At 45.6% G+C, this 19598-nt stretch overlaps 1 protein-coding gene across 16 annotated transcripts in view; it reads right to left on the bottom strand.

Moving 5' to 3' along the window:
• RGS6 (regulator of G protein signaling 6) overlaps positions 1–19598 on the bottom strand; it is a 606431-nt gene that overhangs the window by 57522 nt on the left and 529311 nt on the right. For 14 of the 16 annotated variants that reach the window (XM_045060157.1, XM_019833233.2, XM_045060159.1 and 11 more), the window contains 2 exons: positions 16166–16276; positions 4164–4289 (listed from right to left, as the gene is read on the bottom strand). In XM_045060157.1, the coding sequence (XP_044916092.1) occupies positions 4164–4289; positions 16166–16276 (237 nt within the window). The remainder of the gene's footprint in view (positions 1–4163; positions 4290–16165; positions 16277–19598) is intronic. The other 2 variants (XM_045060161.1, XM_045060166.1) reach the window with 1 other exon arrangement.

Here is a 19598-nt window from a genome sequence, read left to right as displayed (position 1 = left end):
TGGCGAGGAGTGGGGTTTTTCTCCTCGAGGCCGGCTGGAAGCAGGAAAACCACGCGGCTGTCCGCATTCTCCATCTTGCCAGGGCGTCCGGGCAGCCCCTCAGGTCTCAGTTTACCTATTTTTTTTTTTTTTCATAAAGTAGGATTCTCACGGCTTAGAAAAATCTAGCTTTTAGTTCGTTCCCGGAGGAAAGCAAACTCTATGCCGAAGGAAGGCTTTCTGTGCCCTCTGCTGGTCAACAGAGACTCAGGAACAATGGATGCAACTTGACTTGGTTCCCCAGTTGGGCAGAAATCCTTCGGGGCCTACAAACGGCCACCTCCAGCAGCACCACCGCAGCTGAGTTATGTTCACTGGGCAGTGGCTGAGGTGCCCCAGATTATCATGGCGATATGTGAGTCACCCCTGTTCCGATTAATCATGTGTTTGGTTAGTGGTGAGTCCCTCTGGGTCTCGTGAACCTTCCCGGGGCCTCCCAGGACCCGGGGCCATGACTGGCGATGGGAGCTCTCCAGGCAAACCTGGAGACTCCCCTGTGCTCTCTTTAATTGCTTCTCCCTTCAGCTGACACTGTGTGGAACAGGGATAATCAATCTGCAGGTTAGAAGAACAACCACGTTCTCTCAGGAGATGTTACAGCTCATAAAAAATGTACGGGGAACGCTCTTTGCTGTGGGTTTTGAGTTTTAACTCTTGCCCTGCCGTCGGCAGAGGGTGTCGAGCCAGGGAGGACACAGGTTTGCGAAGAGGGGATGGGGAGGGGGCAAAAGTGGACAAGGGGCTCCTGTCACCCTTCTGGGAAAATGCACAGAGAAGGGAGAAGGACGACGAAGTCAGATAATGCACTCCAAGTGATTGCTTCAGAGCCCTGAGGCCCTGGCCTCGTGGATGGGAGCCCGCGTGCATTCCACAGGCCCCGAACAAGCAGCTGTCTCCAGGGGCCCACCCTGTCTGAATGGAGCCCCGGGCTCAGCGCAGGGTGCCCCAGAGAGCACACATTCTCACTCCGCGCTGGCTGCAGCAAAATGCACTGGCCGTGCCCCCTCCAGGCCCTGATGATGACGCCCCTCCCTCATCTCACCAAAAAAAAAAAAAAAAAAAAAGATATAAAGGGACTTGAACTTACATCACATTATCACAGACATCGTTTTTCCTTAAAGGATCCGGGGTGACATTGTGAGAGTGATTTCTACGTCTCTTTGGGGTTCCTCTGTTCTGCACCCTGAAGTTCTGGTACCGATTCAACCACTTGCCTACTTAACTGGCACTTCAGGTGCCGGGCAAAAATGTGATGATCTAAGCACCCCTCTAGCTAGAGAGATGCAGGGGAGCACACGAAGACAAAATGCAGATGCCCTTTGCAATGTATCCAGTCGAGTTCTGGTTGGTCTCTCTGCCTCGCATCCTCTAACGCCTGTTGCCCGGGCTGTTTGATCGATCCTGGGGCGAAGAGATGACCCCCCCCAAGGTGGCCAACACAACGGGCTGGCAGGATCTCTGAGTTATGCCCCTTATGCAGCTCTAGGGGGCCCCGTTCACATGGCTGGGGGTGCATCTGCAGGGTGCCATGGCTGTGCTGGACAGCTGTGAGTCCTTGGGCCCTAGGTCATGGTGGGTGCTAAGCCAAAATCTGTGGCCCAAAGGGGAGGGGAGAAACCACCTGGTTATGGATGACCGAAGAGTCCTAAGTAGTTGTGTGATTTCAAACTGAACTTTCCCCCATACATCCAATTATGCTGAATATCATAAAAGTGGAACTTGGGCCTCCAGAGAGGATTTTATAAGCTCTTGGGCTGTACTTTTTATCTCCGGCTGTTCTATTTTCTTTATCCTCTCTCCTGTCATGGATCAGAGGGGACCCTCTTTAAGTGTGGATTTATGCATTCATGCTGGGGGTGTAGATTAGTCACCGGCACACTCACAAGGCCCCCCCCCCCCCCAGTCTTTCACCTAGGGTTGAATGCAGCCTCCTGGCCCGGGGTGGGAAGGAGCTGGCGGAGGCGTGAGAGGTAACGGCAAGATGAGGTGCTGAGCACCTGCTGGGGACACGCTCCTCTATGTACTCCTGGCCCTAAATGTAATGCGTTTTCGTTATACTAGTCTGAACCGATATGTGGCCCTGGCTACACTCAGACTGGGCAGGAGGTGCTGAGCCAGTAGATGCTCCCGCTCAGAATGGCCAGGACCCTGTGGTCGTTCTTCCAAGTCTCCGTAATGGTGCAGGTGGCAGGGGGTCATAAGGCCACTCATGGGCTAAGAAATAGGTAAAGGAGACCTCTATACCATTTTATGTTGGGGACCTGCGTGGGACAGAGATGACAAAGAGAAATGGTCTCCCAGGGGTGGTTCATGGGGACCAAGCTCCGGGTGGGTCCTGGGGCTGACCTAGGGCACAGAGAGGCTGTCTGAGGGCATCATGCTGGCCATAGAGGGCGTGGCTTCCTAATCAGGACCCACCTCCATTTATGGCCTGAGAGGCTGGTCTGAACCCACCGTAATGAGGAGTTTTAGAAGTCAAGCTTTCTGTTCCAAATGCTTGACTAGGAATTGAAGCAAAGCTCTGAGGTGTGTTTAGAATAATGCCTCAGCATAAGGAAAGAAATCCTGTGTCCTGATCTAGAATCAGATATGCAGCCTTCGTCTGTTTTTACAACAGGCACCTGGCCGCCTAGAAAGGCATAGATACATACAGTTAACTGGCATCTGTGTGACATGGGAGACTCCCACAGCCACACCTTTGCTCGTTGGGTCTTCCTGCGTAGAATACTCTCCTTCCTTCTTTTTTGTCTATCGGTATCCTGTGTGTTTTTCAAAGACCAGCTTATGATTGGCCTACTCTGGCTTACATTCATTCCTCCCTTTTTTGAAAAAAACACTTCCAAAACGGTTCTTAGTGTTTATTCTCATTTACAGTCATTTAATGATTTAATAGTCTCTTGTGCTTTTTCGTCAAGGGCCTACAAGATCCCTGCGGGTGAGGATCATGCATCTTGACTTTTCTGCATCCCCCGGCAGCCTCTTGCAGGGCTTGATACGGCATAGGTGTGGGATAAAGACCGCGTCGTTGATTTATGGGGCTGATATGGTCTCTACTACCAAATAAATAACATGGACTTTGCACATTAACCCTGGAGCAAGCAGTCCTTTGCCCACAGTAGCTCAAGGACTTTTTAAAGTTAAAAAATCAGAAAAAAATTAATAAAACCACCCTTGCTAGAAAATAGCAACGCTTGGAAGATGGGAATTAACCTAGCATATAAAAAAGAAGTTGGTGTCAAGAGAAAAACCCGGAGATGTCCATCCGAGAAGCCACCAGTTTGCTAATGTCACTCAGGGGTCTTACACCAGTCACCTTTTCCGTAGGCTTCTGTGTCTACATCTGATACAGCAGAAGCCTGAATAAACCACAAGTTCCCAGACTTTTCATGACAACAAACCCTTTCCCTTTGAATGCTCTCCCTTTCCCCCTCCCCCTCTCTCAATGGATCTCATGTTTTGAAAGTTTTGGTTTTTTTCTTCCACTGAACAGCTATGATTAATACATCAATACATTTCCCCTCATCTTGATTAGCTGGAGACCCACGGAAATGATCAGATGTTCTCGCTGGTGGCAGGTGACCAGAGCAAACATGACATAGAGTTGATAGAATTCCCCCCCAAAAGGAAAAGCATATTTTAATTAGTTTTTACAGATATGTCGCCAGGTATTGAGTGGTATTTACTTTGGCTTTTTGAAATTCTGAAGTGAGCTCAGGGATGTCTCTTGTTTTCCGGTTAGCTTGTCGAGTATTCAGGACCCCAAACTGAGAAGTTTTGAAGGAGAGGTTCTCTGAGGTGCCTTTCCACTCTGAAGCTCCACGGTTTTCTGGTTTTAGTTAACGCACGGTGTCATAAAACCCATTTGATCATTTACTTATTATTGCGGGCATGTTTCCGATAACTTGAACAAATGTTTGCATTTAAAGAACAAAAATGTTGGTTTGGGAAAGTGCTAGCATGGTGATACCAAAGTGATGCATCAAGCTTGTCCTTCTCCATTTCAACCTTAGATTAGCTGGACTTTGAGTTTGAACCATCACATTTCATTGAGAAAGGGAGGCAGAAAGAGAGACTGATGCTGCAAATTTCTTTGTACACACCGCGCCCAACATCGAGAGAATTACCTGAGGTTTTCGGAGCTGAATTCGGACTCCAGGAATCTTAGGAACTGGTCCCGCCCCACCTGGTCCTTCAATACCTCGTCGAAAGAGAAGCCCCATCTCTTGACTCGCTGCTGGCTGGGCTCTTTGCTTTTGGGGAGAACAAAGGTTTAAAAAATGATCAATGCCAGGCAAGAACCTGTGTCCTGTTCCCTCTAACAACTCAAATCTGTTTTGCTGACACATGACGAAGGGCAATGTCTCAAATTTAAGCGATAGATTCTATAAAACCTATACAAAGTCCAGTTGCAGACTTTTACTCAACATCAGCCAACAGTAGAATGTCTCTTGAGAGAAGGCATTTGAAAGGGGCAACATTTAGGTGAGGCTCACCAGGATATCCACCAAGTGGCTCCTGCCTGCAGGAAATGAAACAACCCCATTTATTTGGCTTCTCTGGACCATGGCGGTCAGTTAGAGCCCAACTCTCAACTCCACCATTTTTAGTCTTATTTAGATCCAAGTGACATACCTTTGGTCAGAAATGCATCGGGATAAACCCTCATCACTTGCCTGGAAGCAGAATGTTGTGTTCATTTAACAACCACCTGCTTCGTGTTTATTGATGTTTTGGGCATTGTTTCAAGCATCTTAACTCTGCTAACTCACAGAGTCCTCACTACTGCTCTGTGAAAAATGTACTGGTACTGTCCCCATTATACAGATAGAGAAACTGAGGTCTAGCGGTCATTTGCCCAGGGACACACTAGGAAGTGATGGAGTCAAGACGGGTCTGGATGGTGTGGCTCCAGAGTGCAGCTCTTAACCTCGCTGTGCTGACTCACGCCCATGTGACCCTCCTCAAACCACGTGATCTTCCTCAGACCATTTCCTTCAGCTCTGTCTTTCCATTTGCAGTTCACTTGTGTATTTATCCGCCTGACCCTTCAGGCAGCAATAGGGTCCTAGTTCGCAAGCCGCGTGCTATAACCGCCCACGCAAGGAGTGGTCTGTGGGCCAGCAGTGGAATCTCAGGCCGCACCTCAGGCGTGTGGATTCAGAATCCCCAGCCCAACAAGATCTCTGGGTGATTTTAGCGCTCATTCAACTTTAAGGAGCAGGGCACCTGGGCGGCTCCCTCAGTTGAGCGTCCAACTTCAGCTCAGGTCATGATCTTGCAGTTCATGAGTTCGAGCCCCACATCGGGCTCGCTGATGTCAGCACAGACCCTGCTACGGATCCTCTGTCTCCCCCTCTGTCTCTGCCCTTCTCCCACTCACACATGCTCTCTCTCTCTCTTCCTCTCAAAAATAAAAATTAAAAAAAAACACCAAACTTTGAGGAGTATTGATCTGGCGAACTGAATTTTAAATTATATTTCAAATTTAAATCATTAAAGTTCACACTTCAGTGGCCACATGTAGCTATGACTACTGTATTGGAAGGCGTAGCTCTGGACCGAAGTGATTCAAGCCCAACCCTTCTATTTCTGCACTGCTGGGCATAATCACCAGCAGGAGCGTCTTCCAACTCTGAGATTGTATGCTTGGGGCTTGGGAGAATCTTGTGCACAACTCTGTACCGCCAGGCTTAGCCCAGCAGGGTCACAGTGGAAGGACCAAGCCCATCCGGTCAAGCCTGGGGACTTCTGTGAAACATCTCTTCCAAAGTTCCAGGCCGGGCCTTTTACAACAAGACAAGAAGACAGAGCCTGGATTCTCTCGAACTCAAGCCACACAACCCATCACACTTGCTAGCTTGCCAGGGGACAGAAACTACTGTTTATGGAGAAGTCCCCTGAGGTTGAGGCTAGCAGCAGATGTGAGTCCCAGAGAACCGCGGCACGTTGCCTCTTTCTGCCGGGGTCCTGCTGTGAGCTGGAACGGGCTCCACCATTTGCTCTTTGCCTGCCAAACTTGTAGCGCTGGTGGAAGCTTCACCCTGATGGAAAGCTGTTCCCCAGGAGCTGGGTGTAGAAAGTCACTCCATTTTTGTAGTGACTGCCTCATGTATACACACGGCTAGTGTCACCATTTTCTGGTACCCAAGCAGCGGGTCCACATTCATCCTACCAGGTTACTTGGTGGTATCATGGGTGGGAGAAAGGTCGTTTTGGGGGCAGGCTAGGAAGCTTGGACTGTCATGTTAGATGCGTCATCAGAGACATAGGACAGAGATGAGGACATCCAGAGAGATGCAAGGTCAGACTTCAGCAGAAATAAGGTGGTCTATAGAGAGGGCACCCGGATACCGTAGTTTCCTAGGGTGGCCATAAGAAAGTACCAACAAACTGGGTGCCTTAAAATAACAGAAATTTAGGGGCGCCTGGGTGGCACAGTTGGTTAAGCGTCCGACTTCAGCCAGGTCACGATCTCGCGGTCCGGGAGTTGGAGCCCCGCGTCAGGCTCTGGGCTGATGGCTCAGAGCCTGGAGCCTGTTTCCGATTCTGTGTCTCCCTCTCTCTCTGCCCCTCCCCCGTTCGTGCTCTGTCTCTCTCTGTCCCAAAAATAAATAAACGTTGAAAAAAAAAATAACAGAAATTTATTCTCTCATATTTCTGGAGGCTCAGAGTCTAAAATCAAAGGTGTTGGCAGGGCCAGGCTTTCTCTCTGAAGGCTCTAGAGGAGAATTTGTTTTGTGTTTTTCTCTCAGCTTCTGATGTTGCCAGAAATACTTGGGGATTCTTGCCTCCGTCACTCCAATCGCTGCCTCCGTCTTCACGCGGTGCTCTCCCTGTGTGTTTATCTTCACGTGGCATGCACTCTGTGCATGTGTGTCTGTGTCTGTTTTCTCTTTCTGTAAAGATACCAGGCATCCTGGATTAGGAGCCCACCTACTCCAGTTTGACCTCCTCTTAACCGCCTGCATCTGAAATAGCCTGATTTTCAAATAAAATCATATTCGGAGGTTCTGGGACGGGTATGCATTTTGGGGTGACAGTATTCAACATCTGGGTTCCCTCAACTATCCATTATTCACAATCCTCCTTCTACATGTGGAGGCTCCACATCTGCTCCTTTTCCCCCTAGTACATGTGGTTATTGGGATCTGTTCTATTAAGAGCTTCTTGGCTCAGCTTCTTTCAATGTGTGTTTCTTGCATCACTTGGGTATTTCCAAGCATCATCCTCTTTAAGGTTCAAGATCAGATTCGAACACGTTGCTACCACTGAATGGGCTCTGGTTATAAAATAATTTTGAAAATTAGAACATCTCCAGGTGACTGGGACAATAACTTTCCCTCGGCCCACCTCAAACGAGTAATTCATGGAACTCACAGCCCCTTTGTTTCCAACCATTGTTTTGAGATGCTTCCTTACGACATACATTTGCATCATCATTTAGCCTTTCAAGGGTATGTCACTGTCTCTCCAGCTACCTTGTGAGCCCTTTGAGGGCAGAGACCATGCCTCCTGCATCTTTGTATTCACCATAGCATTTTCACACAGCAAGTGTTCAACACTAAGCGGAAATCAATAAGAAAATGTGTATAGTGATGTGAGTGATGTGTCCTTATCCTGATGGGATTTTCTAATTGCTAGCTGGATGTCTTTTCTTTAACTGGTGCTCTGTGCCCACTGATTCTTACCAAATTCTTACATCCCACTGGGCAGCCCAAACCAATATAGAGCAAAGACAGGTGGCTCTCCAAGGGAGTCCATCTTTCATTCCAGCTGATCCCCCAACCTAAGAGCATGGTAGAGATCTCCCACATTGAGAACGAGAAAGCCAGGTTCAGAGGAAGCAGCCATCTATATTCAATCTCAATATATGCCAGGGAGGTGGATATTTGTATTTAGGTGTCCAGAGATCAAGAGAGGTTAGATTTCCCAAAGCCACACAGTCTGGAATCGGTACATGGGCCTGCCTATTTCTAAAGCCTGTTCTTTTTTTCCTACTACCTTGCCTTCCACTACATTTCCCTCATTTGAGGTCTAAACTAAGATTTGGGGAAATACATAAGCCATCTTGAAAAGACTTTTGAGTCTTTAGAAAAATTATGAAACAAAGGACAGTTCCTTAAAGAGCAAATATCCAAGGATGCCATTTTAGGGTCAAGGCTATTGAAAGAATGATGGCAATTTTATTTTATGCCCCTGGAGTAGCCTGAGGGTCCTGAGTACTCTGATGGGGAGTGGTCCAGATATGTATTGTTCTGTGACAAATCATCCTAAAACTCTGGCTTAAAACAGTGATTGATTATTCTTTCTCTGTCCCCTGGGTTGACTGGGGCTCAGCCAGGTGATTTGCATGTGGGGTCTCTCAAGTAGTTATAGCTGGAAGTTGGGGGTGGGGTCATTGAAAGGCTCAATTGTGCTGCACATTCAAGATAACTCATCACATGGCAGTTGATACTGGTTGTTGGCTAGGAGCTCAGCTGGGGCTGTTGATGACATGACCTCTTCAGTGGCCTGGCATTCTCACAGCATGGCCAATGGGTTCTAAGAAGGAGTATCTCAGGAGCAAATGTTTTGAATGACTGTGATAGGAGACACGGAGCTACTTTATGACCTGTTCTCAGAATGTTACTTCTGCCACACTCTATTGGTCAAATTAGGCATCAACACCAGCCCAGGTGAAAAAGTAGGGACCTATCCCATCTTGATGTAAGAAGTGACCCACGCATAAGATGAAGAAAGGCATGGATGGGGCCATATTTGGAGGCTGGCCACCACAGAGAAGAAACTTGACTAATACCCTGGACTAATCGTTCTATCAGACTTGCCGGGCACAGGAAGCTTGGGGACAGTTGCTGCTACTCAGCAGATCAGGCAGGCTGGTAGCGGATACTATGGCCAAGCAGGATAAACCAGTTTCCTTGTAGCTCTTCACTCATGCCCAGCAGAGAGAGAAAGCTAAACCATGCGGAGAGAGTAAATTATGAACCACAATTCTGGCAATGCCACGTTTTTGTTAGATCCACTATCTGGTTAATGACACGACCAGAAATATTTCTGAGAGACCTCCCTGAGACACTCTCCTGATGGTATTTAGACTACAGAGTTCTCGGGGCACCTGGGTGGCTCAGTTGGTTAAGCGTCCGACTTCAGCTCAGGTCATGATCTCTCAGTTTGTGAGTTTGAGCCCCGCATCGGGATCTGTGCTGATGGCTCAGAGCCTGGAGCCTGCCTCTGATTCTGTGTCTCCCTCTCTCTCTGCCCCTCCCCCTCTTATGCTCTGTCTCTTTCTCTCTCTCTCAAAAATAAATAAAGATTAAAAAAAAAATTAGACTACAGGGTTCTCTCCAACTGCAACCCGGCAACTTTTGGCTGATTTTTCCTCCATGATGAGCCCTGGCTACCACTCTTTTCTTTAAACTTGATTTCTCAGAATTTCCATCAGATAGACTTGAGGTGTAGCTTGCTCATCCTTAAAAGGGTAGTCTTTAATTGCCCCCTGAATAGATGCTTTCCCATCCTTGGATTTCTAGATCTAATAGCTTGCCTGAGAAGGAAAAAGGATTAAAGCACAATTTTCTATTATTCATGCCCTATCCTACATCATTTTGCCCCTTATTTTGTTAAGTCCTGTTGCTGTCTTCCACTGGGCCATCTGTAACCTCCACTTGGCAGAGAGTATGCTGAACTCTGTAGAATGTAGACTTTGTCTGTCCTGGACACTGTAATGAGCCTGCCTGCAGCCCTTTGCCCAGGCCCAGTGGAAATCAAAGCCTGCCTCAGACTAACTTGAGCTCCCAAGGAGAGTCCTGCTTTCTTACCTGCTGCCTTCACTCTTCCATAAGCCTCTACCCATCTTCACCCCAAAACTCCTTCCCATGAGATGTTCGGGAGGGTAGAAGCCTTTGCTGAGATTCAAGGGTCTTGAGAAGGGGGTACATATTGCACCAGCCAGCAGCAGACATTAAAAAACATCACATACTTGATACTCCTTGGACGCTGTGGTCTTGGGGCTCTTCCTGGCCCTGCACAGAGGCCTGGTCTCGCCCATCACTCTGCTCTTCCCTGCTTTTCACTGTGCTTAGGTCTCCCCTCTCAGGAACAAAAAATACAACAAATACGTTCTTCTCATTGCCTTAAGTCACACGCCCTGCCCCTTGTTGTTTGAGTCTCTGCCAACAACTCTGCCCTCAGAGCCTGATTTTATGCCCAAATGACCTATCAATATCTTTTGCCAGAGGAGAAGGAATCCTCGGTCTGGGAGATGGGAGGGCATGTTTAAGGCACCTTGCTACATTTGAGTCTTGACAGAACTTCTTATTTGGAATTGAGCACACAGTAAGTTCTCAATTCATATTTATTGAATTAAGCTGAAACTGAGAAAAAATGACCTTTGATTATTCTACTGGTTATCTTAAGGCTTTGTGTCATGAGCAGGAACCATCTCTAGGCTGAAGCAGGATGTTGGCACTGATCCCAGACTCTGTGCTTCTCCAAAGGTAGGTTCCTAACCACTGCCTGCATCTGAGTGGGTAGGAATGTCCTGCTGGGATAAGAAAGGGCCTCACAGCTTCTCTTTATTTTCACTTGTATCTAAATCACTTGACTCTGCTTGAATGTACACAGAATGCCTTAGGTGTCTTCTGATTAGAGTAGAAACCTAAGCGATAAGACCAGAACCAGAGTACTAGTTGTAGGAGCACATAGCATTCCCTTGGGGACAAAGTGCTGACAGGCTGGGATAAACTAACAGGTCAGGTGACCACCACTTCCCCGAATGATCACATACTTTGTTGCTGTCTTTACAGAAAGAAGGGGGAAATCCCAGTGTCCTTATGGTGAATTATGTTTATGGACCTACCTCCCCAATTCCCAAATACCAATGAAATCATCAGAGAAATAGTCACTCCTTCATCTGTCTTCCATCCAACTTATGTGTTTTGAATGCCTACTATGTGTCAGACATAGTCCTAGTTAAGTCCTAACTAGAAAGAGAACCAGGGGGAGGATGTGGTGGAGAAGAGCTGGATGGATGGGGTGATCACTCGGGGTGACTGATCACAGAAGACCTTTCTGATGAAGGGACGCCCATGCTGACTGAGAAGTGAAACCAGCCATGAGAGGTTCTGAGGAAGTGGTCCAGGCAGAAGGGACAGGCAAGAGTCTGGAGTTCAGTAAAATATAATTAAAAAGAAAACAAACAAATCCGCAGTATGTAGAGGCACAGACATTGGCCATCAGCGGGTGATAAAACTGAGGAATTTTTGGAAGGTATGAAGCAGATGGACTGAACTGGTGTCACCTGATTGGGAACCACTTAGGATTCCAGGGCCATCTGAAAAGAAATTAGCTACATCCCCAACAGACGCCTGGGAAACCCCCAAGCTCTGAGCAGCAGGACTGGAAGCAAAGGCAGCTGGTGGGCACTGGCCAGGGGACATATAGAAGACACTCAGAAATATGGAACAAAGGGTCCCTATGGAGGAGAGGGTCTCCTCAGCACATGGGGAGTATTTCCTGGCCAGGTCTTAATATGGGTAACAAAACCAGAGAGTAGTGCCTCTGTAATCGAGGGGCGAAGAGCTAAGAATAGAGGGAAAAAGCATCTCAGCAAAGCAGGGAGACTTCTAAAGACACTCCTGCTTTCCCCTTACTTTTCATTGGCTTCTGCAATCTAACCGGATTGTTCCCTAAGACCCCTCAGCAGAAGGGAGAAGAGTGGACCTACTGGGAACACCATGGAGAGGAAACTGCAGAATTTCAGAAACGCCATCAGGATCTGAGACAGAGCAGAGCACCTGGCTTGTGCGGATGTCACGCTAAGGGAAATTGGAGCTTTACCACCCGTGTCGCTCTGAGAGGGGACCTGGTCTTTCAGTCTGCTCTTGGCCCACATGGCCAGGGCTCACAGGGGTCCGTGGTGACTGACCTACGGCTCCTCACTAACACTCTCAGGTGAAGCCCTATAGTCCTGTGAACTGCTCAGAGGAGAGCCTGCAGGGGGCGGGGGGGGGGGGGGAGCGAGGTGGGGACTCTGCAAACCACACGGGAAGTTCTCAAACTGCTGGGCCGCAGAATCGTCTAGAACACTTGCTAAAAATAAACCCAGAACCACCCTGGGGCATCTGTCTTCTTAATGAGCATTCCAGGTGCTTCTGTTATACCCTGTGCTTTGAGAACCACCGACCCCACAGCTGCCGAGGAAGTCCTCACCAGCTACTATCTGGTCTGTCTGGATCAGGGCTACACTTTAGAATCACTCGGACACATTAAAAACAAACAACAAACCAATGCCCCACTGCCGGAAATTAATCGGGTTCGGGAGGGGATTGGGCATTGTGGTTTTTGTTTGTTTGTTTTGTTTTGTTTTGAAACAAACTCTCCAGGTGTTTTTACTATATGGCCAGAGTTGATAGCCAACTTTGGTTTTCACTTAGGAAAACCAGCAGTCCCCCAAATTTCTGGGAATATGAAAAGACAGACTGATCTGCTCTGAACAGTTAGAGTCACGGTGATGGATTGTGTGATAAATACCCCCCCCCCCCAACCGTGAAACAGACTAGGTGTCAGAAATAGAGGGGAAGTATGAAACCAACCAACCAACCAACCAACCAACAAAACAAAACCCAAACCAGTATCACGCCCTCAGGGGGATTTAAGAGGATAAATATCAAAAGAATAGAATAGGTATTAAGAAACAGGAGTCCAAGAAATATTCAGAATTCTTGGAAATGGAAAGCATGATCGTCAACTAGCTCTCCCAAGACTCAGGAGGAAAAGAAAAGCTCATTAAAGTATAAAACCACAGAACGGACACCCTGAAAACCAAACTGGTGGCTCTGAAGAGTAATTCAAGGAATTCTACCCTTGAACATAGACTAGAAAGATTACAGGATGGGAATTATAGAAGGGAAAAGATAAAGAGATATGGCTGCCCCATCTCAGAGGCTCAGAATTTCTACAAAAGGATTTCCTGGAAAGAGAGGATAGAACAGAAAGAAGAGTAGTGATTAAAAAATAAATAAATAAAAGGAGAGAAAATACCTTGAGTTAAAAAAAGACTAGAAGAGATTAGAATTAGAATTTCTGGCAGTGGATCAGATTAGAAGGGATGACCTAGGGCACGTCAGAACTATTAGAAAGAAGATACTCATCTACAAACTACTTTTCTTTTAACGCTGACAGAGAAATGTCAGTCACAAAATGTTTGTTTACAATGTATCAGGTTAAGACACCTATCAAGAAGAATGGGATTTGGAAGAGGCAAAGGGAAATTTATTTTTTTTTAAATAAAAAAAATTAATGTTTATTTTTGAGAGAGAGATAGAGCGTGAGTGGGGGGGGGGTGGCGGGCAGAGAGAGAGGAGACACAGAATCCAAAGCAAGTTCTTGGCTCTGAGCTGTCAGAACAGAGCCCAAAGCAGGGCTCGAACCCACGAACCCTGAGATCATGACCTGACCCGAAGTCAGACCCTTAACCGACTAAACCACCCAGGCGCCCCTTCTATTTTTTACTTTACACACTTTAATGTTATTTGTATGAATTGATGCCATTTTTAATTAAAAATTTAAAAGTAAATATGACTGGAGTAGAAACTAGAGTAACAAAAGCTAACAAAATTTGATTCATAAAACAAAAATCAGGGAAGAGGAAAAGAAACAAAAAGAACAAGATCCAGAAAACATAAAATATCAGGTAAAAGATAAAATATGTATGATCCAAGTAAATGTAATCATTTGATATCCCAATGTCCAAAGCAAAACACAGAGACAAGTGAGCACAGAACCCAAAACAGTCAAGTCACAAGAGGAAAATGAATACCAAATGACCATGAGACAGGATTCTCAAAGAAATGAAAAAGCAATGAGATTTGTATTTTAGCTTAACACACTTGCAAAGGTGACAAAGATCGATAATGCCTGGGATGGTGAGGATGTGGGAAGTGGACACTTTTAAGCTCTGGGCATGGGAAAGGTTTGTTAGAATTTTGCTCGAGAGGAATTCGGCTGCGTGAACTCAAACCAAAATATATCGGCCGGTCCTAGCAGTTTCACTCCTGGAAATTTATCCTGAAGTAATAATTGGACTTGTGCGTGAGGATGTTCCTTGCATCGTTGTTTACAGCAGAAAAAAAAAAGATAATTTTAATATTTATGACCTAGGGGTTGGTTAAATACATTACACTCTACTCATACAAGGGCACACTCACTATGTAGCTATTAAAGAGTATAAGGTGGAGTTATATGCATTTACAGAGAAAGATCACCATGATATATTCATTTAAAAATTATGGGACAATGTACATGTAATGAATCCATTTATGCAAAAGAATATGATACTATATATACATAAAAATCTAAATCAAAGGTTTTAGAGCCTAAATCAAAGGTTTCCAAACTTCCTGAGTCCATGGCACTTTTAGTGTGTCAGCAACTTTTTCACGGTGCCCCTGGGCCAAAAAAAAAAAAAAAAAAAGTACGTAATAGCTTTGTTTATTAAACAGTCAGGTCCAAAGGACTTAATATATATTTATGTCCTAAAAACTTAGTAGCTGTAAGGTACCTATACATTGAAAGAAAAAATAATGTTTTCTTAAATAACCACAATTCTTAAATAGCTACAATGTGTGCCTGATGGACACTGCACGTTATCTCAAACTCTGGAATCCGACTGGACCCCACCATACTCATTTTCTGTTCCATTTTGGTTTTTGCAAAGTACTTGCTTTTTATCGTAGCAACTGCCCTGACAACCCAGATTTGCAAAGATACGACAGCGCTGAAAGGAATGTAATGTGAAATGTTGGAAATGGCGAAGTACCTTAAGTTGGTGCTTTATGCAGCATCTGACACAAGTCAAACGCCACAGCGCTTCCCTCAAAGATCTAGAATATCCCGGGCTAACCCTGTGAATTCCCTGCCATGGCGCAGTTTGGGAACCACGGCATCAGACTATAAACAAAGACTCTTTCTGGACAATGAGATTGGATCGGAGGGAGAGAGAATTTTCTTTGTTACGCACATCTGAATAGTTGGGGCTTTTTATAATAAGCAAAATATGAAAGTAATAAGAGACTTTTGTTACTTTTTTGTAAGTTTTTTTTTTTTCATTTCAAGAAAAGAAGGCGGAAAAAGGGCAAGAGTGAAAGCGAATGAGGGAGATGCAAAGAAATGAAAAATGAAATAAAAAGTCTGCTAGCCGAGGGGCGGAGGCTGCACAGGCACCCCCACACCGAACGTGTGCGTGTTTCCCTCTGTGATTGTGACGCTGGTCCAAGTCCCTCCGGGCTTCGGCTCCTCGGCTGTTAAAGTACAAGGCACCAGCCTCCCTCATGGGCAGAGGGTTACTTCCGGTTACTCCTGAAGAGCAGAGCGATGAAAACCACAGCTCTCGAGGTGGGTTCTAACCCTAACTCTGCTACCCGCTCGCTGTGTGACCTCGAGCAAGTTCATGAACTCCTCTGTGTCTCAGTTTCCTCATCTGTTCAATGATGAGAATAATAATGTTTACTGGTCGTGGGGACTCCACGTGGGACACTTACTCAGTGGCCAGGGCCAAGTATGCGCTACCTATTATTATTAGTGTTGTTTCTGCACATATATGAACAAATTGGCCCACAGAATTTTTTTCCCTCCAGCAATGAGAACTAGGAAATGTGAAGGACTGTCCCTGTTATCATGGCATCCAAAGGGTTAGAGAAAGGTCAGAGGAAGCCACTAAAGGGTCAGAGAAAGGTCAGAGGAAGCCACTAAAGGGTCAGAGAAAGGTCAGAGGAAGCCACTAAAGGGTCAGAGAAAGGTCAGAGGAAGACACTAAAGGGTCAGAGAAAGGTCAGAGGAAGCCACTAAAGGGTCAGAGAAAGGTCAGAGGAAGCCACTGAAGGGTCAGAGAAAGGTCAGAGGAAGTCACTAAGGATCCACATACAAACCAAAGGTATAGGGGGTTAGAACCACGTCTGAGCTTAACGTAGTCAGGAGGTAACTTGAGGGGTTTCTGCTCTATGATAAAAAGCGTCAAATTAAGGTAGGAAATAATGTAATTTCACCATCTCATGAATTTTTCCCCACATCTCTTTCTTTCTCGAACATTGAAACATTTTTTTTTTTTTTTTTTTTTTTTTTTTTTTACCTCGTCTCTATGTCCCATAAAGTGATATCGTCGCTGATCCAGGGATTGGACGGCTCGGCCGGCGTGATCAATGGATCGTATTCCACATACTGTTCTGTGTAAGCAATTAAGCTGCAGGAGGGAAGCAAAGCAAAGTACGCCACTGTTTTCCATAAAAACTTGCATTTTTACACAAACGTTGTAACTGTCTTTATAGGATTCCAAGTTAAAGGGAAAATGACAAATCGAGCTGTTTCTATTTATGCTTGTTCTCTTCTCATGAGGAACCTATTGTTTTTTGCATTCCTGCTGTCGTACGTACACATTTTATATCTTTTCCCCACGTTACTCTTTACCTGGACCCTGGTGCACCCCTCGCTGGTGGCGCTAGCCTGACTGATACACAGGTCCAAACCTGCGTGTGTATCACCCTCTCACGGAGACTAGGGATCTCGGGGCATCTGGGTCACACCAAGGACACTCAAATCCGTCCAGGCTGCCAGTCAAGGGTTCCCAACTGGGAGACTTCCGTATGACAAAGACTAAAATCCTGACGGACCATACGGAGGTAATGCATTATAAGCATTATATCCACAAAGCAGCTTAGTTTTTCCGGTTATACTGTAAACGGCCACATTATCTTTTCGAATGACATTTTCATTGCATCAAAAGGCATGTGGTTAAAACAATAAAATAGTACAAAATGATTTCACACACACAACAACACACACTCTCTGCTCACAGAGACCTCTGCTTTCTACCCTTCTGTTTCCTTTAGCATTTACCTGTGTATTTCTAAATTGTGTTTTTATAGTTGTTCTTGATTGTCAATTTTTTTATGTAAAACTTTTTTTAAGTTTATTTATTTTTTTAGAGAGATACAGAGACAGCATGAGCAAGGGAGGGGCAGAGAGAGAGAGGGAGAAGAGAGAGAATCCTAAGTAGGTTCTGCACCGTCAGCACAGAGCCCGACGCGGGGCTCGAACTCTCGAAACTGTGAGATCATGACCTGAGCTGAAACCGAGAATCGGGTGCGTCACCGACTGAGCCACCCAGCTGCCCCTTGATTATCAATTTTAGATGAGGATTTAACTCTCTTCGCCAGTCCCCGACGCCCCCCACCACTTCCTCCCACGATCCTCCTAAGAGACGTATAATAATTTTTGTGAAATCAATCGTCAGTGTCCACATTATTAAACTAGATATAAATTGTTTCCTGCTAAGTAGAATACCACCCTTTCCAAATGTTCTAACAAATCTGTAAAACACCTAGCAACAAATTTTCCACGTATATTTTGTTTATTTATTTTGAAAGAGAGAGAGAGTGAGAATGAGTGGGGGAGGAGGAGAGAGAGAGGGGGGACAGAAGATCTGAAGCAGCTTCTATGCTGACAGCAGAGATCCCGACGTGGGGCTCAGACTCACAAACCATGAGATCGTGACCTGAGCCGAAGTCAGACACTCAACCGACTGAGCCACCCAGGTGCCCCCAATTTTCCCACATCTTAAACACCTTAGCCAATTTTTGTTCAGTTCTGTCTCCCTGTCTCCCGGAGGTCCTCTCTCCAAAGTCTGGAGTCCTCTTTCTCCAGTCTGGACTGTTTGCTCTACACACTCGATGTAAAATCACCCTCCTGGGACGTCCCTGACTTCTGTCTGCGCTTTGCTTCCTGGACTTTACGTCCGTCTACTGGTTTTACTCTCTGGTTGTGCTGAGATACTCCTTTAGTGGTTTCCTAAGAAAGGATGCAGAGAAGCTAACTATTTCAAGTCCTGGCAGGTCTAAAAATATTTTTATTGTATCTTTATACTTGGCAGATAGTGCTGGACCTAGAACCCCAGGTTAAAAATCATTTTCCTTCAGAATTCTGAAGGCATTGCTCTACTGTATTTTTGGCATCCAGTGTTACTGCTGAGAAGTGTGGATCCAGTTTGATTCTTGTTCTTTTGCTTAGTTTCTTTCCTCTCTGGGAACAGCATCTTCTCTTTATTGCTACAGTGCCCTGAAATTTCACCCTGGCTTTTGCTGGTGTTTTTTATTTACTGTGCTTGGTACCACGTGCAATGGATAAAAAAAATATTTCCCAGAAGTCTTATTTCTTTGTTAATTTCATACCTTCATTTCTTCTGTTTCCTCTTTCTATAATTCTCTATAGTTGAATATTGGACCTTCTGGATTGATAATCTAATTTTCCTAAATTTGCCCTGCCGTTTTTCATCTTTTTATTTTTTATTTTTTTAATTTTTTTTTCAACGTTTTTTATTTATTTTTGGGACAGAGAGAAACAGAGCATGAATGGGGTAGGGGCAGAGAGAGAGGGAGACACAGCATCGGAAACAGGCTCCAGGCTCCGAGCCATCAGCCCAGAGCCTGACGCGGGGCTCGAACTCCCGGACCGCGAGATTGTGACCTGGCTGAAGTCGGACGCTCAACCGACTGCGCCACCCAGGCACCCCCTTTTTGTCTTTTTAGTTTGATGGTTCTTCCCATCTTGTTATTTATTTACTTTTTAAAAATTTGGGCTATCACTTTCTTTTTTTTTTTTTTAAATATTTATTATTTTTGAGAGACAGAGAGAGACAGAGCACTAGTCAGGGAGGGATAGAGAGAGAGGGAAACACAGAATCCAAAGCAGGCTCCAGGCTCTGATCTGTCAGCACAGAGCCCGACGTGGGGCTCAAACTCACAAACCACGAGATCATGACCTGAGCTGGAGTTGGACGCTTAACTGACTGAGCCACCCAGGCGCCCCTGGGCTATCACTTTCTTAAGCTTCCAGAGCTCACTTTTATTTATCACAGGATCTAGTTTTTGATTTATGCATAAAATATTCTGACATTAATATTTCTGAGGATATTAATTATGTATTTTTATTTTCTGTTTCTTGAATAGTTTTTGGTTCCTCCAAGTCCGTTTTGCTCTTTGTTTGCCTCATACTCCCTCACATTGGGGTTTCCCTTGAATGTCTGGAAAATCTCTGGGCATCCACTTGTGTTTAAGAGCGAGATACTAAAACCTGCTTGGAGGCTCAGTCTGTGTGTGGATAGGGCTTCGTTGACAGATCACGGGCAGCTCACCAGTCTTTCCACTAGAGCTCCCAATGAGGGATTTGGGGCCTTTTCTTTGGGGACATTGATTTTTCTCTAGAGCAACGGTGAGTAAACATTTTCTGTAAGACAAAGCAAATATTTTAGGTTTTACAGGCCAGATGGGTCCATTACAACTCCTCAGCTCTTCTGTTGCAGTAAAAAGCAGTCATCGATAATTTAGGAATGAATGCATGTGACCGTATTCCAATAAAACTTTATTTGTGAAAACAGTAGCGTGGAGTAGATGTGGCCCACAGGTTGTAGTTTTCTAATCTTTTGCCCTCTGGCTCCTGGAGGGTGCAGAACCAGGCAGAGGACGGTTGGAGGGTTCCACTGTTCAGTATGTAGATCTTCCATTAATTCA

Source organism: Felis catus, chromosome B3 (genome assembly GCF_018350175.1).
Source record: "Felis catus isolate Fca126 chromosome B3, F.catus_Fca126_mat1.0, whole genome shotgun sequence".
NCBI classification, from domain to species: domain Eukaryota; kingdom Metazoa; phylum Chordata; class Mammalia; order Carnivora; family Felidae; genus Felis; species Felis catus.
Note: the sequence above shows the minus strand (reverse complement) of the source record. Positions and strands in the feature narration are given on the sequence as shown.